This window comes from Trachymyrmex septentrionalis, unplaced genomic scaffold (assembly GCF_001594115.1).
Source record: "Trachymyrmex septentrionalis isolate Tsep2-gDNA-1 unplaced genomic scaffold, Tsep1.0 scaffold70, whole genome shotgun sequence".
In the NCBI taxonomy this organism is placed as follows: Eukaryota; Metazoa; Arthropoda; class Insecta; order Hymenoptera; family Formicidae; genus Trachymyrmex; species Trachymyrmex septentrionalis.
In genome coordinates, this window is record NW_017305885.1 from 779,564 (window position 1) to 797,052 (window position 17,489).

Here is a 17,489-nt window from a genome sequence, read left to right on the forward strand (position 1 = left end):
AATAAATTGACCTCTAATATAATTGATATATATTTTATCTTCGGTTTATTTATAGTCAAGTAAAATTTCTCTGGAAAATCCACTAAATTTTTCAGTAATTTTACAACAAATCTTTCATAAAACGGATCACGATATTATATCGTTTATTTTATTACTCTTACAAATTACATTGTTTTGGAAAGTAATTTTGAAATTATAAGATATTATTTTTCCTCCATTCCATAAGCTATTGAAGTTTAATTAGATGAGTCATAAAGCTTCATAAGCTGATATTTTCTCATTTGAAATTATATGAACAGAGTTTGTAAATTACCTAATCATAAAATAACATTCGTTAATAATATAATTTAATTATTTTAACTTGTAATTTATCAGAGTTAAATTTCGTTAAAATTGAGAATTTCGACATTTTGCAAATACAAGCGAGTTCGTTGTTTTGCAGTAAAATATAAAATTTCACGATATAAGCGCGATATCTTGCATTACAATTTAGAAATCGTAATTAAACCAAATGATGGTTAAATTATTATATATAAAATAATAGCAAACAAATTAATTAATTGCTCCGATAAACATTTCCAAAATTGGAAATCTAAATAATAGATATTGCTATTATTAAAAAAGGAATAATACATCCCCAATGGAAGTTAAATTTCATATAAACTATGAAGATCACATTGTGGACATATCGATCATACATTATCAAAGTCTGTTGGATTTGACGTCGAGATGAAGGTTTAAAATAGAAAGTTCGGGAACACCATTGTTATTTGATAATTTTGAACAATAACAGACTTTTGGTCATTGACATCTGATCCTATAAAGTCTATAATGATGAAAGCTACGATGGCTAATATTGTGTGAGCTTAGTTCGCTACTATTACGTGAAAGTTTCTAAGTTCTCGTACGAAATCATCGTCGTTACAAGGATGTCCTTCCGAATTGGGGCAGATTTGTCGCGGTCATCGGCTTTTTGCCGACATCAATCTTGCGCGGTTCTGAGCGATTTAATGTATCGATCCCAAATATAAGATGATGCAATAGTGACCCGTAGAAAAGATGTCTCTAGCACCGTTTTTTACTCTTCCATCTTAATATAAGATATTAATGGTCAATCGAAATAAGAACGTTGAGGGAAAAAATCGATTTTTTGGAGAAAGTCGGAGGCTTGATAAAGACATATTAAGCAGGCGCCATTACTGCATCTATCTGTATCCAAGACGAGCTCGTCGTTTCTGTGGAATCGCATACCGATTGCCGTGCTCTCAGCAGGATTCAATGCGTCGCGATCATTGATCGCCTTACCATTTCGAAGCGTCAGAGAGGATGTACGAAAGGAGGCCATTACGCTCGTGTACATGAATAAATTTGTATGGAGTTGTTCTATGGTTACACGGACAAGATTAACCATGTACTACGTTCGTGTTGTTATTGCGTAGGCATTAGCATAACTTCTCATATACGTGTTACAATACATAAACGATTTACAATAAAGTATCATGAAATAAAAACGTTTTTCCTAAATCTAAAGAAGATACTAAATATAATTATAATACTTTAAGTAAATCGTTGGAATTCGTCGGAAAATATTTCCAATAAAAATTAGAAAAAATGTATCGATTATGACAGATCGATACTTCTGTCGAATTTTATAAATGTTCTACTGGTATTTTTTCGATTCACCAAGAAACGAGTAATATACTACGTTAATATCTTTAATATTAATTAAACATATATAATTAAATATCCGCATCGGATAATTATTTCAAATAAATTAGTTGCATCTTGGAGTACATCAATACAATGCAACTTATTTCACCTTGTAGATGTCAAGATAGCTCTACATGCAAATATAAATTTTATGTTACGTCTTTCTTTATGAGAGATATAGAAAAGCACAATAAGGATTTCGAGAAGAGAATCGCATCTACCCAAAAAGTACAATAATCATTCCAGAGAAATCAATTTATCGTACTTGAAAGCTTCGATTACGACTCGATTCGCCTATATTCGTTGAAAATCGTCGCTTCTTTTAAGAGTTTCTCGCAACAGCGCAAAGGGTTACATATAGTTGCTTTCTTACCTCGGCATCGGAAACGGTCCTCTCCGCCAAATTGCGAACTTTGCAGTGCAGGAAGGCAGTGCCACCCAATTGTACCGTGACATTAGAAACGGTGTTGTTGTCGTTCGCCTCGTTCACTCTCTGCAGTTCGTCGAGATTGCTGAACCAAAGGGCCTTCCAATCCGACGGGATGTTGTAGGGCACGCGTCGATCTAAGAGAAGAAAGATGACCAGCGGGTATAATCACGGTAATTTAATTAAGTTGATTGTCTTGGTAAGGGGGAAACTCGACAAACGACGCCGCAATTACAGAGCGAGGCTATCGCCAGTTCCGCCGTCGGCAGCAAACTTTTTTATCAAGGCAAAGAAAAATAAAAGTTAAAGGCGGTGGAACGATGGGAGAAAACAAACGCGGAACCAAGCCTGAATTCCGCTTGTTTTACCCCGACCCTCGTGAATTAGAAACTACTTTCCATTCGGACCCTTTCTGAATTACCCTTGTTATTAAATTTTTTAAGAAGACGACCTGTGTTCTCGCGTGCTTTGCTCATTTCCTTCGATGTAAATCACCGGGGAAATGTGCCGTGCGAGTTATGGAGCAGTTTGCACATTGCCATAACGACATCTTGCGATATTATTTGAACAGTGTATGCAGGAATACGGAAAAAAAGTTCTTGAGCCAAATTAGATCCACCTAATTAATTTTATTTTTTTAAAATTCTATTTATTAAAATAAACTAAGTGAAAAATATAATCTCTATCCCATTCACTCACAAAAATGAAAAGTATCTTCTAGATATATAGAACATCCGTAAATAAACGAAAAAATATTTTTAACTCTAACATTGAGTTTTATTATATTCGTATAAATACAATAAGACCTAAATAAAAAATAAATTAAAAATAACAAAGAAACTAAACATTATCTTTTTACATAAGTCAGTTTTAAAAGGATCGTTAATCATAAAAAAAAATCCCTTAAGATTTACTCTTTTCTTAAACATTATAATACAATATAATATATAATACAAATCTCTCAGATTTGGTCTGAAATTAATCTTTTAATTTTTGAAAATTTCTAACAATTTGAATGCAATTTTACTTTCTCAAAATTTGTAGCATTGAAAATCGTTAACCTCTGATACGTAAGCTCCACACATAACAAACAAATAATAATTGGTCATATAACAATAATCACAAAAATGGGCATTATTTAATAAGAGTTCATTATTTCTGAAACAATATATTTATTACAAAAAATCGATTTATTTGTTATTTTTCCATAAGAAGTTGAATATTATAATATATTATATAAAATAATGTATATATACCTGGCAAACTTTGCAGCAAGTTGTCATAAAAATATATGCGCTTCGTCACAAGTTTTTGTTACATTAAATAAACGTGTTCCTGCTGATTCAAATTCTCTAGCCCCTTTTCATCTACTTCCTATGGAACACTTTTTAAGCATATATTCTAAGCATAAAGAGTTAGTAATAAATTAGCTAGAGTTAGAAATAGCGTTAAGTAATAAATTTAAACATGTGCCATTTTTTAGGCTGGATCTTATTCGGCTCAGGTACTTTATATCCCAATAAATTTGTGAAAAATAAAAATTTTATTGATTCATCAAGAATGATTGGTATTGCACTTTGTAATTTAATGTGCGATTTAAAATGGTTGGCGATGGTTTAAAATTTGGTTTTTACTTTAGATGTGTTTTGACTCTCGTGGGCCATTGTTTTCCGCATTCTATGTCCATTTAAAAAAAATTGCATAGTATGGTTTTTACTTGATCGCAGTACATGATGCATATCCACGATATCGAAAGCGATAGTATTTTGATTGCGATCTTTCGCATCGTTTAAATAATGCGAGTGCACGCCTCGCCACACCGCTTCGACGGACGAAATTCCCAGTATTTGTGATACAGCCGAAAGAATAAAGGGCAAAAGAATTTTTTTCCTTCATGCGCGCACGCTTTGTTAAAATTTTCATGGATACGACCTATTTCCGGGCAGCGCAGGTGATTTAGGATGTTTGCCCTCGACAGCAGATTACGATTCAAGGAGACTGCGCTGCTGGTGTGGTAAGCTCGAATGTGCCTGCTTCTCGTCCTGACCTCATTTGAATAATCCATGGATACATAACGGACGTACATGCCTTTTACGCCATGCGAACGCGTATAAAAAAAGAGAAGAAAAGGAAAAAAAAAAGATACGCGTGGCTGAGCGCAGACGCGATGCGATCTCGAAAACGCGACGGTCCATGTCGCATTTGCAAAACTTTATTCATGTTATCCTCGGAATTACTACGAAACGAATCTTTCAACACTCATAGTTTTGCGCCAAAAAGAGAAAACTTCCAAATCAAGTTTCCGTTGGAGAGATTTTTGTAAATTTTATTGAATATAAAATGTGTATCAATTTTTTTCATTATTTAAAGGAAAAAAGAAAAATTAGAAAATATAATATTAGGGCTGGTATTTACAATACGTTCTTAAAACCATCTTAAGTAATGTCTTAAGATGTTAATGCTCCTCTGTGATTGGCTCATGATATCTTAAGACTACTTAAGATTCGGTCTTAAATATAAGAATCGACTGGGAATACCAATCTACATCTTTTAAGAAGCATAATATATGTTCGTACAATGTACATCACATATAGATTCTACCTTGCCATTATTCTTATTCCATACATAATATTCTAACATATATTCAATTTTGTTCTAAATTGGATTGCATCTTATTCAGTGTGTTTGAAGAACTAAAAGATTGGATTTTTTCTCAGATTTCTAAATTGGAAAGCTTTACATAGGTCAAATTAACCTAATTTCAGATATTGACATCTTCGACAAGTACTTGTAACAGTTCTAAGTTAAAAATCAAATTTTCGATAAGTCTTGAGTTAAAAAATCAGATATGATTGTCTAAATGAAGTAGTTATTAAAACTTGTAAAACTGCATAATGCTCGCTAAATCAGAAACTGCATTTCTCTCTTTTTCTCTCTCTTTTCTAAAAGAAAATAAATCTAAAATTATAAATGTGAAAAGTATTGAATTCCAATATGGCTCTTTGTTTAATCGAAACTGCAGGATGCAGGATGAAATGAGAATCTTTCTCATTGTCAGAAGTAATCATATGAAAGAAATATCTTTTTTATTACTAACCATTTTGTCTTGCGTTACGCATTCTATTGTTGTTCATACAAAACCGAAAATTTATTATCACGAAATGATAACAATACGGTGTAAAATCGTTGCTTTGTTAAGTGCATTCGGTGAAGCGTGCGCGAAATAAGATAGTACGCTCTGTAGCATGAACGGTAACGTGTATCCGTACAAATATCTTTAATTCACGAAAACAGGTATGTTATACGAAGGAAAGTTCAACTCGCATGTGATCCGTGCGAGGAAGGCATCCACGTTACCACTCTCACGTGGGTCTTCCTTTCACCAGGGATTCGATTCGGCCGTGGAAAAGTTCGGCATTCTAAACGCCTTGCATCTCGATTCTATCTTGTATGTAGGTGTGGCGGCAAATCGAGTTCTGGAAGCCTGAAAGTAGCGAGCGCGTGTTTGGCCGCTACTCGTATTCATCAAAGTATCGAGGCGGAACTGGAAATACGAGGGTTTCCACGGATGCCAAATTTCGAAAAGTCTTTTAACCGCATGTAAAAAGAAATGGCAAATAAACGGGAAATTTAATCTCCGGACGTAAAGTTAGGTGAAGTTAAACAGAAACTTCGTTAAAAACGCGTTATTTAATGAAACGAGAAGGAGGAAAAGTATATTTCCAGAAGGAAAGAAATATATAAACATTGCTAGTTACTTGAAGTCCGAAATTGATATTTCTCTCGCAAACATGCACACGCGGTCATGGCAATCTGACGCTAATCTCATTTTAAACAACGTATAATATTTATTTATAGCCTTTCACGTTGTTCTGCATATCGTGTAAGTTACTCAATTTTGCGTGCATTGAATGTTGCACTTGTTTCGATAACAAAGTTTCAACACTTTATTTAACCAGAAGCGAATTATTTAGATCGAAGCATCAGGTATTCGCTGCTGCAAGTTGTTTCCGTTGTCTAATTTAATGCTAGCAAACATCATTGTATGCGGCATAATGAATGAAAATAATTAATTACAACGCTACGGTAATACAGAATGTACGATTGTTGCGGACTCTGTGCTCAGCATCCATCATGTAATAATCCCTGCGGTAAATTATCAGGTAAATTATGGAATACAGATTTGTATGGGTGTGTATGTGCGTCGCGAGCATTGGGGAATTCACTTTTCGTTTTAAACACTTCAAAGATTCGAGGCAATGAAAACTGGCTCCATTGCTACGTTATCAATCCACGCCGGATAGAATCTTTCCATTAACCCCAGCACGAATCTAGCGTACGAAGGTTTTACGTTAGTTTACTATTCGCTGGTTAGTTGGATGCTGCACTACTCCGTAATAGACAGTTCTAAAAAATAAATCTCTAAAATCGTTTCTAAAAACAATAGAATCCTATATGAGAAAAAAAAAGCGTTGTTTTGATGTTTGCATTTTGCAACAGAAATTTAGATATTTCCAACATGTTCCTTCCAAATTGCACTATATTGATATTTCCACACACTTCAACATAATAATTGAATTAATGAGTCAACTTAGTTATTCAACTAAAAATATTTACACAATTTACTGAAAACATGTGTTATGTAAATATTTTATAATTTCAAACATTTTATTTTGTTATTTAATTTAATTTTATTTTGTCGTTCTAACATATTATTTAATAGTAAGTTGATCCATTAATTTGATATTATTATACTGAAGTAAAATATTAAAATAGTTTAACAAGCGACGAACATGTCGAAAACATCTAAATTACTTTCTAAACGTCGAAAAATGCTTCTTTGTTTGCTCAAGTATATTGAATTAATTGTTGAATTAAAGTTCCCTATGCATGAGTCTTAAGAATAGTGAATTGGAGAATCTAAATTAATTGCTAACGATTACACAAGTGAATAGATGAAATTTATTCTTATTTCATTTCCTCATTGTATAATAATATTTTATTTGCGATATCTTATTATACGATTGCGCACGACTTGACTTGTCAGTCGATTATCCATGTTTGAAAGCATAATGGAGGCTTCAAGAAAACAAAGGGATTCGCGTTTCGCTATGATAAAAGGGGTAAGTAGGCCGTGCGCGCGGATGTATATACGCAGGCAAAAGCAATCGGTGCGCCCAAATGCGCGAAATCCTGAAAAACACGTTCGGTCGGTTGCGGACAAAGGATTCGCGCGCGTGCGGGTGAGCGTTTCACGGGCACGCTTTGTGTGCCCTCGTGCTTATTATATCGAACGTGTAATTTAGCTCTGCTGACTCCGTGCACGCATATCTCTCTCTCTCTCTCTCTCCCACCCCTCCCTCTTCCTCCTCCCTCCCTCCCAAACTCCTCTTTCTGAGTGTGACAACCAAGCTGGGCTTGTTAGTGTTTGGTCGATTTTGGTGGTGTCACCCCCAACAAAAATAGAGCACAGAGTCACTGCCCGAAAGCCTTATCATATTTTCAATGCGACTCAAAAAAACACCTTACATATTCCGGAAATAAAATAGCAAAAAGGAAATAAAGACGGAAATATTCAATCTCAGAAAGGTCTGCACTTGATTTTTTCGCCGTCAGGATTAACATCCGGCAGTCGGAATTCAAAATATAGAGTCCACCTCGTGATAGCTTCCTGTTCGTTAGGAAATCAATAAACGGTTTCATGCATCTGACAGAGTATTCTTTTTTCCTTCTGTTTCCTTCTGTCGTTCTAACAACTATGTTCCATCAATGTCGACAAAGTAAGACGACGAGTGAAGCAACGAAGTTGAACGTCAGAAAGAAAATAAAAAGAGAGAGAGAGAGAGAGAGAGAGAGAGAGAGAGAGAGAGAGAGGAGAAGGGAGGGGGGGAACGATTGAGTGTGAAGTTGCAACGAGGAATAAAACGAAAGTAAAAATAGCAAACTAGAAAAACGAGTAGGAGGATCAAAGATAAGGCGAAGGGTTAGTCTCGTCAATCGACGAGGATGTAAGAGCACGAAGAGGACGGTTGGAGCGAGAACGCAAAAGGTGACGAATAGAACCTGAGAGAGGTAAAGAGATGGTGTTTCAGACGGCAAGGGGGAGCTGTATATATAACAGCAACCAAAATGCTAGCCTGCATCAGGGCATTACGTCTGCCTATCCGCCGCCTTAAACGTGTAGCCCGGCGCCACCACCTGCATACATACATATAGTTTGCATAGAAATGGCACACGTCATCCCGCAACGCGGTAGGTCTTTGCTTTATAAGGCAGTGCGCTCCGCGCAGATTACTATTCACTAGCTCTCTCGGCCCATCCCAGTTACGAGGTGACCGTCGAGTATCTGAGAGACAGTGTATTCTTCGAGGCCGTCCGCCAGGGTTCTCTTGACCCGGCTTTTATGTTTCGGTCGTTCGCGACGGGTGATTTTCGGAGCGACGTGTTCCGCGTCGTATTCCCGTCACGCGACGTCGCTCAGGTGTTTCGATTTTTCATTCAGCCTGCGCGATTGCAATACGATTGGACTTCTGGATGGATGGCCAGAAATTAGGACGCGTCGATTCCGGTCTCGAGATGACAACGAGTATTTGTTTGACAATTTAATGAGGAATTGATTGGAATAATAAGTTCTTCAGCATGATTAAGTTGACTTTTTTGAATTAGCGATAAAATCGCTTTTTTACCAACGGAAAATGTTCGAGGGATTACGCGCATTATACGTTTATGTAAATTGCAAATTTATTCACATTACAGTTATATTAAATAATTTTAATAAATTTGGCGAAATAATTGTAATAAAAATAATTTATTGTGATAAGATAAATAATAAAAAAATCAATTATACTTTTAAAGTTTTCTTTCTTTTTTTTATTTCATTCAATAATTAAATGCGTTTCATTATATATGTTCACTGAAAGCATTGCACTGATTGCAAATCTATAGTTTACGTTATATATACCATAGATTTTTAGTATTTGAAGTAAATAACAGAATGCAGTAATTAAATGTGATATATCAAGATAATAGGCATCTTTAAAGAACTATATTTGCTTCAGTTGTAATCCGATACATTCTTTCCGACGTGTAAAATATGTAGACGTGACAACGCACTTTAGAAAGATATTTTCTCGAGTCTTCTCTTCTTCAGTTCAAAGGTGCGACGAATAAGATAGCTGAAGAAAAATGCGATGTTCTTGTTGAAGCATACGGCGTATGAAAAAGACCCGTCTGTAGAAGACGCGGTGTATACGTGTCTGTGTTTTTCATTCGCCCACGCGATTGCGTTCGAGGATGAATGAGGCATATAAAACACACAGTAGATACGGGCTGTTCTGGTCAGACTAAGTGGAAGTGATTTACCACCGTTGCAAACCAATAAATTAGACATTTTTTTGAAATTGTGACCGACGATAGCGATTCTTCCGGGTAATTTTAGAATATCGAAGCCGTTATTTCAAGACCTGTATTACTTTCCCTCTTCGAAATTGACTATTACTTTGCGTGTTATGCGAGCTTTTAGCTCAGAACTTTGCAAGAATCTGGATCCGATGACTCTCATGATTTGCGCATTACACGTTATTATTGTACGATTGGATTTGAGTACGATTTTAGCAATACATACGGCAGTAGGTACATGGCACTATTTAAAAATAAATACAAATGTTTATGAGAAAAGTTGAGTTATCGACTAATACTTAAACGATATCCTGTAATGAGAAAAATATTCTGATTAAACCAATTAGATGAGGCCAAACAGAATTTATGATCATTATAACGATTTTTTGATTATCATAATCTTAGCAATACTATTTTGGTTGGACCTTTTTGATGATTTAACCAGAATATTTTTCTCTGTATAAATAATTCACGCGGAATATACGAACTTTGAAAAGTACTTTTTGACAACGTTTTCTACTTATGGAGAAGAAAAGTATTTATCTTTGAACGGAAATTTTAAACAAAGACCTCAGCGCGGTGAACTGTGTTCAACTTTCAACGACGTACTATGTGTAGTTTATTCAAGTGTAAATGTATGTCACAAGTCGGTGATTGTCGCAGTATCTTCTTACGTGAAAAACTCATTGTCTGGAAAAACAGTGGTGTTTTCGACAACGTGCATAAAACGTTTTAATGAACGTTACGTAATATATGCGAATGAAAACCTACGGCCATTGAATTGGTAATACATGCTAATGAATTTTCTCCGACATGTACTTTGGTTGAAAAAAATCACCAATTGAGGCAAATTGTTTCGTCGTTCGATGAGCGAGAAATTTTTTCTCCGTTACCACAATCGACATAGAAACCTGGTGATTAAGACATGTTGCTGTTGTGCCCGCTGGCACAATTATTTCGCTTGTCAATGTACACAAAAGAAAAGGAAAGAAAAGAATTTACTGTAAAACTGGACAATGTTTGTTGCACGTTCGTAAATTCAATGAATTCAAATATACCGCATTTATATGATAAATTTTATCGTATTGTTACGTACAATTACAATATTGTCATGCTGTTGTACGTTTCCTCAATCAAACAATACGTACTTATAAACATTTATCAAGTAAATGAACTTCTATGGAACTTTCTTTTTTAATCTTTTACTTCTTTATTAGACAAAAAATTATAAACTATCACACTACACTTTGTTATAATTTTAAAATCATTTCTTTAAAGACTAATATATATGAATAATACATATCAATATGTAAATGCATTATTTGTTCCAACATTTTATATGTTTATATTTTATTTTATTAATTTATTACTTATATTAATGTGTGAATTTTCTAATTATTTTAACAATAAGAATAATTAAATCGAATTAAAACTGTCATTAATTTATATATTATATATTATATTTAATGAATGATTAATTATTTTTCATTTAACTTTGAGCTCATTTCATATGACCTGTTTTCTTTTCATTCTATAATATAAAACGAGCGGAATTTATTATTAATTTATTATATTAGCGATTATCTCATAAGTGTACCTACTATTATTTAATATTGCTTTACTTTCTTATCAGACGACGTAGGTGAATGTTCATTAATGCTGTGGCGCATGGACTGCAAAGCAAGCGTGCCGTCGGATAACCGCAACAATGCGCGCGCGGGCGTATTACTCGGTCCTTTCGTTATGCGGTCGTGCACCCATCGACTCTGCACCACGTATACCTAGCTTTTATACATCAGATAATCTTATGGATAAGCTATCAACCCTTATGCTGGAAAGTAGGTGAGTCAAAGCTAATAAAGCGAATTGAACGCGAATGCTTTCCCTTGGCTGTAATATTACAGAGGCGTGAAAATGAATATAAAGTAAAATGTATCAACAATGAGACCAAATCATTGCAAGTTGAAAGCTTCGCTTTGTGTTCTATTCGTATATTGTACTATACGAATGTATCGTATTTCTTCCTTACTATTCTTTATAGAAATATTCATGTACGATATGCACAGAAAAAAACGATTTCGATGAAGTATTTAAAAATTTAGGTAGATACAAATCAGAAAATAATTTCGTGAAATTATCAAAGTAATTATGTAAGAAACTCAAGCATGATGAGCAATGCACTGAGAAACCCATTTAGTTGAATCCAATTAGTTTCTTGTTTGGATATGGGCAAACAAATCCTTGGTTGATGCAATAAAATAATTTAGTTAAAGTCAAACATTTGGTTATTGTAAACAACTTTATTAGATGTCAATGTTTATCAGAAACAAGTAAAATGTTACAATAACTATGGTTTGCTTCGATTAAATTATTTTATTACATCAATTAATTTCTTGTTTGAACATGGGCAAACAAATCCTTCGTTGATTCAACTAAATGGGTTTCTCAGTATGCTACAAAAAGTTTTAATGTTATAGCAACCAGTTTGAGCGTCCTATATCACTTTGTTGATTTAACAAAATTATTTTCAGATCTAACAAAATTTTTAGATATTCAAAACCGTTGTGTCTGTATGTGTTATCTTCGTTTAGTTTTAATGAATGTTATTTTATTATGCGTTTAAAGAGGTTCTCGCATTTGATGAAATATAAGTCTATAATATACATATAATATAAATGTTAATAATATCAATAATATCTAGAAAAAATTTCATTAATTTTTATCATACTATTTTGAAGATATTTAATTATAAATTTATAGAATTTTACATTACAAGTTGAAGATATAATCTTATCCTATAGTTATTCTCTTTTAAATTGAGACACTTGCGTATAATTAAAGAACAGAAATTAAACAATTCTTATAATTAAAGTAAAGTTCGTTCTCGTAAAGTTTTATTTAAACTGACCATACAGTTCACAAGAAATTTATGTTCTTCGATGAAAAAAGCTAGAATATACGTCAAATGGACGATGCGTATATGTACATCAAGTGAGCATCTTACAACTTTTATTTTATCATTTTGAAAATATTTAGTAACATATAAAGTTAACAATAATTATGTATAATGGTATAAGATATTGTTAGTAATCTTTTTATTCCATTATTTTAATTATTTTACGTATTATTATGAATAATCTGTCCATTGACTAGGAAGTAACCTCCTTAATGTAACGCATAAATGTTAAATGATCAATTTGAAGATTATGCGAAAACAATTAATAAAAAATTTCTTCACTAGAAATAAAGTAATAGTTTCTCGCTAATAAATTTATTGTTATTAATTGACTAATTAAACATTATCGTGCTTGAAACATCAATTGATGCGAAAGTTACGAAGCTGATCAGAGTGAAAACATCGTAAGCACGTAACGCAATCCTTAATGGATTATTGTTAAGCAGCTTCCATAGTTTTCAAGGAAAGTTGATCTTTTAGTTACGGTCGTCGAGTAAATGAGACTACGAGCAGACAAGCGTACTCTTAATTAAGGAGTCGGCGACAGCAATAATAAATACTTGTAAATGTGAGTGTCGGTTACAAATATTCCTCCGCAACTGCACTCATGCAAAATATAAATCGCGCACTCTCGTAACGAACGTTATAATAATCCTATCTTTGTTTCTTGTTCTCTTTTATCTTGCTAATGGTATTATGTAAGTATCGCGCGACATGCGAACGATGATTTACCGCGAATGACGTTAATTATATAAGCAGCCATGCCGGCTCGCGAATACAGGTAGGTATATAATTATACGCGACGCAACGATAACGAGCAATTGAAGCGCGATAATATAATATTATGAAGTTTTGCCTACGAGCGGCCAGGATTGTTTTACGATGCGTGTTGCATTTGACGAACGGTCTTTTAATATCTCGCCAGTGAGTGACAGCGCACTCCGAAAGGGAAACACGAAGCAGACTTCGGAAAAAAACCAGTGAAATAGATGGATAAGCTCACCAGTTATGTGGAAATTAAATTCCCCGTGCGTATTATCGCCCGCGCCCGTGTGTGTGTGTGTGTGTGTGTGTGTCCGGGCTATCTGATTTTTCAAGTATCACATTTTTCGTACGACAAGCGAGTAAATAACGGTTCCTGTTTATCCTACGGCGAATCGAAATCAACGAATGGAAATTCGTATCGTTCGCACGGTGTAATTCCGTAAATGGAGATACATAAGTACAACGGGAATAATAGCCGAACATTTAAATGTTCTAGTTGTGGTAGTGCGAGAAAGATTTATCGAGCATTATTACTTTTTTTTATTTAAAATAGCAATGGTTTTAGTAATTTTTCCATTGCGTGTATCAATGTTATTTGAGCTTTGACAAATCGCGATATGTATGGAAGATTTATCGAGTATTATTACTTTTCGCTTTAATATAGCAGTGGTTTTAATAATTTTTTCGATTTAGCGCAACAGTCGAAATTCGATATTTTCGCATCTCTGTTGCTTCATCAAAATAAGCATTACATCAAACTGATAATGCTTTTAATTTAAAGTAAGCGCATCATTTTTTTATCATCGCGTCATCACTTAATGATAATGTGAGAAACGTTATTAAATTTATTAACTGCGCTCCAGATTTAATTAGGAATTTTTCCAACGGATTGACGATCTTTCTCTGTCCGGCTTAGCAAGAGTAGACGACGTAGCGTGATCCATTAGACGTTAAAAGTAATGAATAGTAATGAGATTCGGCTAAAGCTGTAGAAAGGCAGACAATATGACTCTAGCAATGCGATTTCACATTGCATGCATCTTCCTGACTTTGCCCGTCATAAAAATAAAGTCTCAAAAAATTTAAATTTAATTAGAACAAATTAATATTTTATTAGGAAGCACTGTACACGATTAATTAAAGATTAATTCACAATAGTTTATAAAACTTTATTTCTTCTTACATCCCAAATTATGGCAGAATTAACTGAGCAGAGAAGAAAGAAACGGGGCAATGAAATACTAAAATACTACTAGTCTCGTGAGGAAAGAGATCAGTGTTTACCACATGTTTCAAAATGTCTGTCAAAAAACGATATATTGCACGCTATGGGAAATATCCCAGTACACGAAACTGTATTTATTAGTGTGGGACAAGAACTTGTGGTGTTTCTTCAGACGACACTGAAAGAAAGAAGACTTCGACATGGCGACGCGAAACTTCATCCACAAGACTTCTTCGCTAAGACGGGCGAGCACAAGCACGAAGCGAGAAGAGTGAAGGTGGTGTGAAGTTATACAAGAGAATGAGAGGAATTCGAGGGCGAGAAAGATGAAGTTGAGAGTTAGAGCGAGTTAAGGTACAGAGGGAATATACAAATAAAAGAAGAAATATAGATAGGAAAAAAACCAAGGATGTGACGTACACAAGAAGAAATAAGAAGAAGAAGAGTAGTCTCTGTTCGAAAGAAAGCTAGCAGAGAGAGTGGACAACGAGCAGACGAGCGAGAAAGTATGCCGAGACGTAAGATGAGCGAAAAGAGAAAGGTGTGCGAGGGTGGTGGTCGAGGAAATACAGTATGAGGAGCACTTGAGCACTGAACTTTGTGTGCTTTTGAATGCGGGGCATAAGCTACCTGTCTTTTGTTTCCGCAAGACAATGCGGGAGCTTACACAAGGTCGGGGGAGAACGATGAAGGGGGGAGGGGGGAGAAGGTTGTAGAACAGACTCTTTTTTTCTGCTTCGTCTAGTTTAGCCGGATGGACTTGTATTCTTTTCCCACGAGCTCTCGAGTACTCTCGATGCGCGCAGCCACTTTTCAGAAAGAGGACGCACAAGCTACACTTCTTGCGCGATCAGAGAGTTTTTTTTGAAACTCATCCCTTTACATCAAGTACCTTCCATGTTACTGTCTTGTTGCAGATTCTTGAGTGACGAGACTCTGCGCTACATTATTACGTCTTAAGCATATTATAAACACTTGCGGAATGTCAATTTCTTTTTTCGATGTACAAGTATAATAAACTTGTCGTTGGTCATTTTGTTTACTTCATTTTACATTATCGAAGCTAATATTTTTGTTAAATCTAAAAACCTTGTAAAAGTTTTGTCCTTTCTTATTTCTCTTTGTAATAGTCTTTTAAATTTGTTTCTAACTTCTGAGATTTCCATTGGGACACGATACGTAAGAACGCTACAACATTGCAAAAATAAATATAAGTAAAATATTTAAGGTTTTATTTTAAGGTAAGACAAATTAAAATATTAATATATATCTATGTAATGTTAGCAACAGATCAAATAATTTTTGTTATTTATGTTTTAATGTATTCACGTGAAAAATATAAAAGGGTTAAAAAATATGATAATGATACATTAAATAATCTTACATATATTAATAAATTTTACTTTATAAATTATAAAAAGATTTTTAAATTCAAGATTTACGCATTTCAAAGATATAATACAAAGTTATTGGAAATTTTGTATGTCGATAATATCATTGACGTCTCTTAAGCTCCTCTCTTGACATCATTACGTGCAAAGACAGATAATCAAAATAACAAGCATGAAGACAAACCGGAGGGTCAGAAGGGCCATGCAAAGCGTATGCTTACCGACGCTTTAATTGGGATAACAACTTGCATCAAACGTCGACGAGGCTTTGCGTTGTCAGGAAGCGCGATAAATACGGGGAGTGAAATGCTCGTGATTATGTAGTCGAGTGATGCCAGCCGGCTCTCCGTCACAAGCAACCATCAAATCCTCTTTTAGACGGTAAAGTAATAAATCCTCTTTAATAACGTGTATATTCGTGCTTGCCGTGGCGACTAGACACGAAGGAGTACGGCCAACGAAAATGGGCATAGTCTTGCCGGAATGTATAATTACGTTCACGTAATTGCGGCCGCTTCCGGTCTACGAAAAAGCATTTCCTCTCTTGTTTGAAACGGCAATTTTGACTACAATGAGCAGCGAATAAAGGCAGAGGTCATATGTGCCAATTAATAATTCAAATGAAATTCATGTGAGGTAAACGAAGAAAAAATGGGGACACAAATTATTATATTTTTTTCTTAATTAACGCGGTGAAACTAACGCGAAAAATCCCAATTATTCATTCATAATAAAATAAAATTAATGGATAATTTGTAATAAAAATAATTTTCCAATTTTTTGTACAACAACGCGCGATAACTGAAATAATAATAGTGAGTTAAAATTTCATATATCAAAAGCATCGCGTAATTTACATGGCACGTACTAAATGTATTTTATAGAATTTTAAATTTTACACAAAAAAAACATTCACTTTCGTTTCTCATCCGATTGTTCGATTGCGTGCCACAAAAGTTTGAATTTTAACTTGAATTTACTCAACGGTTGTGCGTGCTATTCGCAAATTCAGTTTTTTCCATCAATAGGAAGATACATTTTGTATTTTATTTCGAGATATATGCGCATCTAGAACGAAAGAAAAAAAATTCAAAAAGGATTTTTCACGTCTGAGGGTCGTTACTGAAATAATCCACGGATCGATAACGATATATCGTATCGCAGGTAGAATATTTTCGTATCTATACTAGTATTTTACATTCGGTATTTTGAGTCTAAACATGGTAGACGGAAAATACGAGGAATGCAATACAAATGGATTAAACATGCTCCGTGCATGAGCGACGCTATTTGCGCTTGCGAGAGCAGTCCTCAAAGAGAAATTAAAGAAATTTTAATCTTAACTTTTGCAATATGTACAGAGCAAATATGATTTACATCTTAATGTATAGAGGCAGAGTTAGATAGCTTTGCTATTTTGTTACATGAGTATATGTGCTTTTATTACAATTTTAATAAAGTATTATTTATATAAAGTATTATATATATATATATTAAAATCTGAAGAATTGTAAAAGTAAAATATTGCACAATAATAATGTGTGAGATATCATTAGAATAACAAGTTATTATTATGTATGTCAGTGTAATACATTATCAAAAAATATTTTAAATTTT

The 17,489-nt window shown here is 34.2% G+C and overlaps 1 protein-coding gene across 4 annotated transcripts in view; it reads right to left on the reverse strand.

Annotated features, from left to right (window-relative positions):
• The window catches only part of LOC108753723 (hemicentin-2), a 225,837-nt gene that overhangs the window by 100,304 nt on the left and 108,044 nt on the right, over window positions 1-17,489 (reverse strand). For all 4 annotated transcript variants that reach the window (XM_018495583.1, XM_018495586.1, XM_018495585.1 and 1 more), the window contains one exon: window positions 2,084-2,274. In XM_018495583.1, coding sequence (XP_018351085.1) covers window positions 2,084-2,274 — 191 coding nt within the window. The remainder of the gene's footprint in view (window positions 1-2,083; window positions 2,275-17,489) is intronic.